General features: G+C 38.0%; 1 protein-coding gene across 1 annotated transcript; it reads right to left on the reverse strand.

The window, feature by feature from the left end:
- Positions 1 to 686: 686 nt before the first annotated feature.
- LOC128110018 (interferon-activable protein 203-like) lies at positions 687 to 11,110 on the reverse strand. Its single transcript, XM_052737698.1, has 6 exons — positions 10,834 to 11,110; positions 8,985 to 9,106; positions 7,797 to 7,964; positions 3,419 to 3,835; positions 1,283 to 1,471; positions 687 to 758 (listed from the first exon to the last, which is right to left on the reverse strand). Exons 1-6 carry the CDS (start codon positions 11,099 to 11,101, stop codon positions 687 to 689), a joined length of 1,236 nt encoding a protein of 411 aa, XP_052593658.1. The 5' UTR covers positions 11,102 to 11,110.
- Positions 11,111 to 12,427: the final 1,317 nt, after the last annotated feature.

A 12,427-nucleotide genomic window follows, 5' to 3' on the forward strand; every position in this document is an offset into this window, starting at 1 on the left:
TACTCAGTGAAAAACGTCTGAAGACTTGCCAGGTCCTCAGCACACTACTTTTGGAAACTGCACTCAAGGCTGAATTCAACCTTCTCCTGTGTATTATTAATGTTTGGTTTTTCTGGGCAGGACACAGTCTGTTTGTTCTTGAACAAACTTTGTCCTTAAACATCACACTTGAAGCCTGTATTCCATAGTTTTATCTGCAGATCACTAATAGTTTATTTTAGAGCAACTTCAAATGGTTTAAAGATATTCCCAAGGAATCACTGCTTTATCAAAAACAATTTTTAAGTTTTATATATAAAACTTATAGATTAAGAGTTATAGAAGTTTAGATACAAAATATGGAATTTAGATAATACAAAAATGTATAAAGAATATAAGAAAGCACCATTTCCTAGATATAATAGCAGGCAGGGCGGTGGTGGCACACACCTTTCATCCCAGCGCTTGGAAGGCAGAGGCAAGCAGATCTCTAAGTTCCAGGACAGCTTGGTCTACAAAGTGATTTCCAGGATAGCAAGGACTAAACAGAGAAATCCCCTCTTGAAAAAGCAAGCAACCAACCAACCAACCAAACAAACAAACAAAAGCTGGCTTTCATAGGTACGGTATTTCAACAGGTCATATATACATTTAACTTCTGGACTTGGATCTTATCTCCGTAAACAGTATCCTTGGCATCCAGATTGTCAGAAGTATTGTTCTAGAGAGGTTTTCATAACTGAATCAGGATTGAGTGCCTCTCCTTTGGCACTGATAACCTTAAAGAAAAAAAGATGAGGTCAGAGCAGTTGAAATGCAGATGGTTCACACTTCTCTCTACACTCCTACTGACTGTTTACATTGGAATGGTGGCCTTTTGTTATAAGTGTAAAATGAATCTCACACAGTGTGTAAGCATTACAAGGATTGTGGATTTTAGCAATTGTCTGATTTCCTCAGGGCATCCTTGGGAACTTACCGTTTCTGTTCATCATCCTCTGCAACAAAAGTATTTGAAAGTTACAGATGGAGACCTCAAGGTTCTTTGTGTTTAGTCTTTGGTCAATTTGGAAAGTCAGTGTTGTGTGATATTTTGTTTGTGTTCTGACAAATAAAGCTTGCCTGGAGATCCAAAGGTAGAGCCAGCCACTATTTAACCATAGAGGCCAGGCAGTGATGGCACACACCTTTATTCCCAGCATTTGGGAAGAAGCAGGAAGATCAGGAGTTCAAGGTCACCCTGGGCTGCAGGAGATTGAAATATATGATCCTTAGGAAGAATTGTATTTCCCAAAGCACACACCTGCATGTAACTGTGCCTTACAGACTTCAGCTGCCATGTATCTTCTCTTGAGGTCAATTGAAAGCAGACAAGTCGAAGTTTATTGCCTGGCTCACAGTTGATACTGGTCAGTCGTCCATAGACCACCACTTCCATTTTCCCAGTATTGTCTTCAATTCCATAGTAAATGAAGTCACCCCTTTCATTTTTCTGAAAAACAAGTTAACAATCATCTTTTAGGAAATATGTGAAAGCTTATCACTTCTATGAGAAATAAAGAGTGTTAACATAAACCTGTCCCTGACAAGGCAAGTATGGCTCTTAGGTTTAGAATCACAGGTAAAAGGCCAGTGAGATGGCTGAGTGGGTAAGGGTGCTTGTTGGCAAGCCTGACTACCACTCAATTCCCAGGACTTAGAGTGGAAGGAGAGAACTCAGTTGTGGAGCTTCTCTTTTGACTTCCACACTGCTTTCATGGCCTTTGTGTTTCTCTCAACCCTCACAGGCAAAAGAAAGGAATAGCTGACAAAATAGAATTACTTGAATGGAAGAGTTTAACATGTTATGGTGAACAAATCTTTTCTTGGAAATCACTCTGGAGGTTTTGTGTGCCTAGCCCTTAATGACCGAGCTATAATTGCAGCCCTTGGAAGCCTCTCTTAAGTTTTACCTACTTGAGGTCTTTATCTGCTGGGTGCCTTTAGAAAAAATGGGTATCTTCCTAAGTACTAATGGGAACATATCAGAATAGCTGAGATTTCTTGGGGTTCCAATGTAAGGGATCAAAAATGAGAAAACATAAATATACATCAAACCCCATTTAGTTGCCATTTCAAGTCTTAGTTATATCCAAGAGGCCTGAGAAGAAAGGCAATTTGTGGCTCATCATGAATCTGAGAAACACTATTATAAGTCCTTTTCATTTAATTTATTTTACTTTTTATTGAAAATAAAGTTATTTTCGTACATCATATTCTAATCACAGTTTCCTATTCCCTACTTCCTCCTACACAATCCTCTCCTCCCCACCTTTCCAACTCCATCCCTTCTTTCTCTCTTAAGAAAACAGTCAAATAAAGAAGACAAGAATAAACAATCAACAAGAATAAAACAAAATGTACAAAGTAACAGACATAAGGAAGAAATAGCATGAGAAACAAATACACAGTCACATAAGACAGACAGTCACACACACACACACACACACACACACACACACACACACACACACACACACCCCTCCTGCTTAAATGGATCACATTTGCTCAGTGCACACATCGATTCTGTCTCCTCCTTCCTAATCTCTCAAAGGTTAAATCTACAGCAACATTTCTGGTGTTTTAGTTTGTGTCTCACTTAGTTTACTTTTAATTGTGTAACCAAATATAACAGCATGCCAACAACAGCATAGATAAAAGGAAAAAGTCATGACTGATTCATACACAATGAATTATGAAATCATACATTGAACAAGCAAGCATACTAATGAATTAGTACATCGGCACTTAAAGAAACATTCAAAAGTCACAGAATTCCTTAAATTTCCTCATTTTCATTGTGCCTAGTTATAAATTGTGAAATTAAACTAGTTTGTTAAACTGCTGTTTCTCTCATTATTTAAAATATTATTCACTCTGTCAAAAGATCTTGATAAAATAAAAAAAAATGTGATAATGAGAACACATTATGAAATAATCCTGGCTTGTTGGACACGGCTTCATTCTAGGGCAGAATTGTCTATTTGGTTTTTTATTCTCATCATTGCAAACTGTATCTAGTCTATGAGTTTGACTCCATTCACTACTGAGTTGCCAATGAGATGGGTTAGGAAACTATCAAAGAAAAAGAATCTAAAAGGAAAGTGTGCTATAAACTGAACAGTGTCTGGGAATAGGATGTCTCTAGATGGATTGTCAGCCAGGAAAATGCCAAAGGTTACTGATGAATCTCCTTGTAAAGAATTCTCATGGTGGTAACTTGAGGAGAGGAATGGTAAGAGACTATCCCAATATCCAAAATGTGAAAGACTTACTCATCTCTTTCTGACATGAAAGATGATTATTTCCTGTGTTAGGTAAGTTGAGCAAATTCCAGTGCCAAGTTAAAACTTAAAATCTCAGAATGCAAAGGTATTCTACAAATAATGGAATGGCTTACCATAGTTACCACAAACTCTCCATTCACATATGTCCCTTTTATTTGAGAGAAAAGATCCTTAATTTTAGGAGTTCCATTGGCTCTTCTCCTCAGTATATTTGAGATAACCATTGTTCGGTTAACATTCACATCAGACACACAGGAGGCTCTATATATCTCCAGAAATCCACTGACGCCAAAATAATCTGATATGGCAATGATCTTTTTTGGGATGAACTTGTTCTTTAGGGCTGTGTCAAAAACCTTCACTCTGAAGAATTCAGTCTCAGTAGCCACCGTGGCATGGAACATCCTTTTGTCATCAATCAAATCATAAGTAAATGGTTCTGTTACTTTCAACACCATCACTTCTATGGGATCTCGATGGTGACCTTCTACCTTAGAAGGCTCCTTTGGTAAATTTCCCTTCTTTGGTGTCTACATAAAACAGACAGAGGATAAACATGCATAATTCAAACAGATCATAAGGCACAGCTCCACTGAGTAGAATGGAGAACATCTACACAAAGATTGCCATACTATAACCTAAAAAAGGAAGAAATGGAGATTTATCTAATTCACTACTTAGTGATTCCACTTAATACTAATCATACCTGGTAGATAAATGGATCATACTTGTAGTTATGTGGAATGAACCCAAGGCCTCCATGTTCTAGTCAAGTCTTCTATGTAGGAACATTTTGAAGATTCCAATTACAAAACCTTGTCTAAACAGTCAGAGCTTTCTTGTAAAAGGGCTAGGTAGGCAGCCCCAAGAAGATGCACTCAATATTGTTAAACAAAAAGGATTCAAGCTAGCAGCTCTTCTTTTTTCATAATAGCTGGCATGGAGGAGAATCCTAGCATCAGAAAAAGTCCTGAAGTCATTTTACTTGGATAACCTGCCTCCTCAGTATCCCATTCTATTTCTGAGCATCAGGAGAGCACTATGAAATGGAGGTAACACTGTAGGGCTGAAAGAAGAAGCATGTTGGCAGTCATGGACAACCTGCATACCAGCTCAGGGAGGCAGCTATAACTGGTAACACTCTCTGAAATTTGATTTGAAAAAGTACAGACTTCGCCCTGTGGGTGGTAGGGTTTAACTCTGATTCCTGATCAATGTATTCTAATATCAGGAAGTATATTTTCATTATAACTGGAACAGCAATTCACAATATGAAAAGAATATCTTGACAAAAAGTTCAGAGTGTAAAATTAAATAAGCAAGTGTCTCACTATACTCCTTACAGAATAGGCATGATCAGGTGATCACTGAGTCAGGCATTTTCTTAATGGGATAGAGCATATAAAGCATTTTAAAGTTGAATGTAGAGAAGGATCAGTAACTAACACAATAAAATGAGTGATTATTTGAATAAAAGATTATGTGCACATAGATTAATGAGGAAACCTTCCAAGTTTGTGCTAATCTCTGTCATTATATTGTGAGAACAGGAAGCATTACCCATGAAGTTCTGCTGCTTGCTGTTGGTGGAGGCACCAGAGGAGCCTGGAGAGCACTGAATGCCATTGCTGGGGACACCCATGGATCCAGGAGACTGCTGGACGCTGTTGGTAGAGATCCACATGGAGCCAGGAGACTTTCTGATGCTGTTGCTGAAGGCATCTGAGGAGCATGGACCCTCCTTGATGCTTTTACTCTAGGACAGGGAAGAGCCTGTCCAGTACCATATGATGCTCCTTGAGGCCCTTGAGTGGTGCACACACTTCTGGACTCTGCCTATGGAGAAGCATAAAGAGCCTGGATTACTTTGGATGCTGCTCCTGGATGTGTTTGAGTGGTCTGGACTCTGCTTGTTCCTATTGGTATGGAAACCTGCGGAGCTGGAAGACTGTTGGATGTTGTTGGTAGAAGTACCTGAGAAGTCTGGAGACTAGTTGATGCTGTTGCTGGAGATGCCAATGAAGCCAGGAAATAAACATGTCCTGTTCCTAAGGGACCTGGGACATTGGAATTCCTGGGTGCTCTTACTGTAACAGAGTTAAGAGTTTGAATGCCACTGGATGCTGCTCTTTGAGATACCTGGGTGGTGCTGTCATTTCTGGACACTGCTTCTGGAAGAGCATGGGGGACCTGAATATTGCTGGATGCTATTGTTAGAGTGATCGTTCTGACCTGGGCTTCGCTTCTCAATGTTGCTGAAGGCCTTTTAGGGGTTTGGGTACATCTGGATGTTATTACTTGAGGACTGTGAGGAGACTGTTTGCTTTTGGCTGCTGCTGCTGTAGGTATGTGAATGTTCTGGGCATTGCTGGACACTGATACTGGAGACATCTGAGGAGTACTGATAGAGCTGGACACTGATTCTGAAGGCATGTGAGTGACCCAGCTATTACCAGATATTGTTGCTGGAGGTACATGAGGAGCCTGGACACCACTGGACAGTGTTAGAGGCACTTGAGAGTTTAGATGGATGCTGGAGTGTGATGCTGGAGACACTGGAAAATTCTGGCACGGTGGTGCTGGAGAGCTTGAAGACATTTTAAAAGTGAAGCATGTTCCTAGGGGTCTCTGAGGTGCCTGGAGGCTGTTAGAAGCTGCTGAAACTTCTGGAAGAGTCTGGAGTTTCCTGGAAGCTGGGGAGTTGCTGGTTGCTGCAAATTCTAGAAGCTGATGTTTTTTCTGGGAAACGTGTGTCTCTGTGGTACTATGTTTTTTGATGTTTGTGTTTTTCTGTTTTAAAGGAAAATAGGATTGAGATATTTTTAATAGTGCTTATTGGTTTTTGAAAATAAGACCAAATTCATCTTTTCACTTTCTCTTTTCAGAAGATAACTTTTACCCTGTCAGGTTTTTCCTGGGCTGAAGGAAGTATGTTAGAACAAACTTAGGTATTTCCTACACCTAGTTCTCACTCTTACTAATCAATATTACAACTTCTCTTAAAAGCCAGGTATTGAATTTTCACCGTTCTGGCATAGAATACGAGCTCAAAGTGTCTTACAAAGCTGATATTATTTGGCCTCATTCAGCTTTTAGTGTTATTTTGTGGGAAATGAAGTTTGTAGTAAAGTTGGCTATCTGTGTACTTTTCTTCAGGTAGACTTTCCAGTTCATCAAATATTCAATCCTTATTATGCACAGAGAGACCATGCTCCACACTTTCAGGTGATGTAATTGTGGGACAAATACCCTCATAGATCGATTTTGGTGGATGGGAATGTAGCTCAGTTGACAGCGTGCTGGAATAGCATGCCTGAAGCCCATCTAGACGCATTTAAACCTGTATTTAGGTCTTTAAAATGACCTTAACTCCAGTTAAATAAAACTTCCATATATGTGAGAAATACTTGTACATAGGCAACAGATGTAGTTAGGGTCCTCATTACACTTTTATAATCTTAGAAGTATAAAAATGTAAATATTACAAAATTTGCTTTAAAAGTGAAGGTAACTTAGTATGCAAATACTTTGTTTTAGCAGTAATGGACATTTTTTACTGTTTTTGTTTTATGTTTTTGATTTTTAAAGGTAAAAATTCTTCTAAAATGCTACAATGGGTATAACGCTGATTCCTTTCAAGCCAAAATTATTACTAATTGTAGCCTATTTTCCAGGCTTGTGTACATTTTGAAATATATTGCTGTAATCATTTACAAACATGGTTAATTAGATGTGCCTAAGGAGTTCCCATGCTAAATGACAGGACTCTACCTGTTAAAAAGATTAACTGCTGGTCAAATGGAGTGTTCAACACAATTGTACCATGCAATAAAATAAGAATATTTGTATACATTGCAGTAAGGATCCCAAAATGCATGCATGATGAATGGATTATATTTATATATATAATGGTTATGGTTCCTGCAACTATATTAAGAAGGCAGCAAAATGGGAACAGGAAGATGTTCTCTTTGATGATCAATGCTGGGAGAGTTTAGTGTATGCCTGGGAGGGTCTGAAGTTGACTCTCATCAAAAGTGACCATTACAGTATACAATATTTGGTCAGTGAATGGACAGGGATAAAAACTTCTAAGCAAAGAAACAGAATGTGTCAAAACACGTGCTGAGAAGAGCATAGAATTGTGAAAATAACCTCTGAAGTTGGGTCACCAGCAAAGGGAAAAGGTCTGAGAAGAAACTAGGCAATGGGGACTGATACATTCTTGTGTTAGTCCTTGTTTGTCTCCGCTATATTTTCTTCTGAACCCTAAGCAGAAAGTTGATTGACAACATTAGAAATCATTTCATAAATACTTTCCTGTTCAATACCACAGAGGCTGTGATACATGATTACATAACTTACTGAGCTATTTAATAATAAGAGGAAATTCTTTGTAGTAGGGGATCAGTGAGATGTTTTTCCAAGGTTGTGGTGAGCCCAGAGATAATGCTTGGGAAGGAGCAAGCATTGGGAATAGGAAAGTGGTACCTTGTTTGAGGAACTGCTGGATGGTGTTGGGGGAGGCTTATGAGGAGTCTGGAGACAACATTCATCTTTTTGTGGGTTGCTTCCTGAAGACTCTAGAAACTGAGTCTGCTCCTGGGTAAGCTTCATTTTCTTGCCACCTTCAGTTTTTGTGGTTTGTTTTCTCTTTTTCTAAAAGAACAATGTTTGCCTTTCCTTATTGATTTTCCCATGTGTTGGAAATTGAACCCCAGGCTTTGTACATGCTAAGTTGTACTTTTCCATATAGTTTTATCTCTAGCCTTAGTAATGTCTTTAGTATTAAGCAAAGCATAATATTTCAAGGACTATAAAAATCTTAGTTTTATTACTGGATTCTAATTATATTTGTGTCATTGTGCACACCTCATTCTTAACAGATGGATCATATGTTGTGGTAGTTTGAATAAGATTGATCCCCATAGACACATTGATTTGAATGCTTGGTCATCAGAGAGTCTCAGTATTAGCAGATGTGTCCTTGTTGGAGTAGGTGTGGTTTGTTGGAGGAAGTGTGTCACTGAGGGGTGGGCCTTGAGATTTCAGATGCTCAAGCCAGGCCCAGTGCCACTCTCTCTTACAGCTGCCTGTGGAGATGTAGAACTCTACACTACCTCTTCAGCACAATGTCTGCCTGCACACTGACATGCTTCCCACCATGACAATAACGGACTAACCCTCTGAATGTATGCAAGTCCCAATTAAATGTGTTTTTTAAATAAGAGTTGCTGTACTCACGGCATCTCTTCAAAGCAATTGAAACCCTAACTAAGTGGTATAGGGTTGTCTCATAGAGGAGTAGAAAAATTACATTTATCTCATCCTACTTATCCCTGTGGTGGCAGAATAGTATTAGGTGTAGAATTACAAAGTTCATATTTAATTTAATCTTTTTAAAAGCCACATCCCAAAGCAACTGCTATTTCAGTAAATGATGTTTAAAAAGTCACGTAGTGATTTTTTTGTTTTCATCCCTGGGGGTTATACTGCACGAGTTAGAGACATTATATATCTGACACTGAAGGAGTGACAGGTCCCTATGAATTTGTTGACTTAGATCCCTGTTCTCACTAGAGCCGTGGACTGGATAGATAGAGTACTGAATCTTCCTAAAGAGTTAAGAAGGGAAAGAACCTGGGGAGAAACTTTTTGGTGGGAGGCCAGCCACCTTACCTGTGCAGAGGGTTCGCTCTTGACTGATTCATTATCAGTGGAAAGAGATCGGGAACTACTGGGTTCTTCTTGCTTTCTTCTTTTCACTGCAGTTTTGTTTTTTCCTTTCTTTTGCTTCATAACTGCAGGAATAAAGAAAACACAATAAATCCAGGGAAGTGGTTAAGATGGCTGAAGCTCATTCAGAATTATTTATTTTGTTTTTTAAAAATTATATTGATAATTTATTCCATTTTCATTAATAAATTTATAGAAAGAATTATTTCATGTTGTTTTTTTAAAAAAACTCAATGGGGGGGTAGGAGGAGGGAGGAGATGGGATCTGTGGGTGGCATGTAGAGTGAGTAGAAAATTTCTTAATAAAGAAAAATGAAAACAGACAAACAAACAAAAAACCTCAATTGTTCAATTTTACCAATAAAGACTCGGGAGCCAGATGTTGGGGCAACAGCTTCCTAGCTCACAGAGGTAGAGAGAGCACCCAGGTAACTTTCCTATTCCACTAGTGTCCCATAATCCCCCTTTTCCTGTGCCATTGCAAAGCAAAACTGCTCACACTCAATGTCCCTCACTTCCCCTTCCTGTGCTTCTCCCAAACCATCCTCCCTACTTCTTCTTACTCTCTGTGTTTTTTTCTCAACAATCCTATGTTCACTTCCTGTTAATTCGTTGCTTGCTCTGCCTCTGAACCTATGCTTGACTTGATTTAACACAATTTACGATAATCAAGCAGAAAGATATTGAAATAAAGCTGTGTGCTAGGGCTGAGCCACCCCAGACCTAGAAACAGTTTTTTTCCAAGTAAATAACACAATCTCAGGGTGCACATTGTGATCAAATATGCTGCAGAAATTTCAAGAACTATTTAGTCTCTACTTGTTTCTGTGTGTTTACTTTCTTCTGCTGCAGAGGCCTTACCTGGCCAGAAGGCCACCAGTGGTACCAAGTCCCATACAGGCAGTACCTCAGGGGATTCTTTGCTCATCCCAGGTGTAGTGGGTTCAGCTTTTCTATTCTTCTTCTTCTTCTTGGAAACTTCTGTTTTAATCACTACAACCCTGTCCCAGCCCTCTTATCCCACAGTCTGATTTACAAACATGAAACTTTTATGATAATAGCAATAGGTTACATTCTAAGGACAATCATTCCAAATCATAGAAAAATGAAAATAATTATGTTTTGATATTTGATGTAACAAAGTAGTGAAATTGTATTTGGACTTCTATATTGGGGATATATATATATATATATATATATATATATATATATATATATATCTTTCTATATAACTCAGTGTATTATCAATCTGCAATATCCTTGACTGGGCCTCCTTATGCTAAATTCTCATGTCAGTGTTGTGTACCAGTATACCCAGTATTTTTTAAACGCAGTGACTTTATAAAGAGAAACTTCTTCACATCTCTAAAATACAGGCTTCTACTTAAATATTAGATAAAATTTCTTACTGGAAAAGTTATTAATGAATGGGTAAGATTGTTAATCAAATATTATATATACTCTATTTAAATATGGGACATGATTTTTTTTTCAATTTTTAGTCTATCATTTTCTAATTTTTCTACCATGTGGGTGTTCTAACCTATCTCAACAATTACTTTTTTAAAATTTACCTCCAATTTAAAAGATGTCTACCCTGAAATATATCAAGTTTCTTTGTAAGAAAGGATTTATTGAAATCATCAATTTGTTGACATCTGAAATGTGTCAACCCCCATAATTTCTAAGGTGCACACTGGGAAAGCAACATATCAGTTCTGATATCTGCAGGGAGCCAGAAAGTTTGGGGAAGGTGGAGAAGGGATGAGTGTCCAGGATGCTCCCATGTTACCTTTTGCCTTCTCTGTTTTAAGCCTTTGAGCAAGGTCTTCAAGTCCTTTAATGCTTTGACACACTTCTATCAGTTTGTCCAGTCCAGCATCTTCTGGGAATGTGTCCTCCAACAGGTCAGCCATCTGAATTTTGTCATAGTCATCTTGCATCTTTTTTGTTAGATTTAGTTCTTGTCTTAGTAAGGACTTGATTTTCCTAAACTGGTAGTCATCCACAGCCACATCCTCTAATCCTTGTTGAAGAACAATTGTCTTGTATTCACTCATTATCTCTACAATTATGGACGATCCTAAAAGATGAAAATGGACATAGGATTACAGACATATACAGACAATTCCAAAACAGGGTTATTCCTGTGTGAGTGAATGACCCCAATTGATAATGTCCATAATTGCATGTAAGACAAAAACAGAGTTAAATGCAAGCTGTGTCATTGTGCAAAATGGATGTAGAACTTCTGTATTAATAAACAAGCCTAGAATATTCTTCCCCATAAGCTATGTTAGGTGACTTAGACCAGGGACTTGTGGTGGAAGAAAAGTGTTGGAATCAATAGTTGTTGCAGTGTTTAGAGTATGGGTGTTAATATCCTGGATCCTTTTTCCATTCTTATTTGGTTTTGGAGCCTGTCCCTGGATATCTGCCTGTGGGTTTCTGATTTTTCCCATTCTAAAGTGATGTACATGCAAATGGACTGCATCCTATTACAGTGTACCTGGATGAACAATGACTGAAGTAAGATGACCACGCTGCGCCACTGACCCTTGTCCACTAGGCTCTGCCTCAAACACCCCTCACTAGCATCGTGTCTTTCCTGGCCTTGGATTGTGATCTTTGGGTCCTTTGTGCTCATATTACTGTCAACTTCTCCAACATCTACATACTTTTCAGAGCAGCACCCTAGAATTTATTGGATTGAATTGTATCAGTAGTTTCCTCATTTTATTCTTTTAGGAATGACTTTGTGATTCTATTTGTTCATACACACAATTTTCTACCTCCATGTCATGCTTAAATCCTTCCTAGATCTTTTAATAGCTCTCTATCTTATTAAAAATATTCCTTCCTCCTAAAATATATTGGAAGTACTTAAATAACCTGCCCACTGCAATTTATGTTTATTTTTATTCTTGAGATCATGTACTTCAAAATATACAAAATATACTCCTTTTTTGACCATTTAGGACTGGTTTTATTAGGGCAAAATATACACTTATGGTCAAGGTTTATGGTATGTCTCATTTCCTTTTCATTGCTTGGCAAGCCATTCTCACATTTCTTTCTATGTCTACTTTTCATAAACTTTGAAAACTTAAGAGTTAAATGATGTTGGTAATGGGAGTGTATGGTAGTGGAAGATGTGGACAAAGGAGTAACTATCACTAATTTATAATTCTAAAACTAAGATGGAAATCTATTGCTTTAGAAGCTTACACACACACATACACACACACACACACTCCATCTATACATCTATACATCTATCTATCTATCTATCTGTTAAATACATATCAAAAATTTACATGAAGTTATTCTACAATATATCAACAATATTTCTACTAGACACCACAGGTAACAAAAAACCCAGTGCT

This window comes from Peromyscus californicus, unplaced genomic scaffold (genome assembly GCF_007827085.1).
Source record: "Peromyscus californicus insignis strain IS unplaced genomic scaffold, ASM782708v3 Scaffold_14__1_contigs__length_90479793_seg_2, whole genome shotgun sequence".
Lineage (NCBI taxonomy): Eukaryota > Metazoa > Chordata > Mammalia > Rodentia > Cricetidae > Peromyscus > Peromyscus californicus.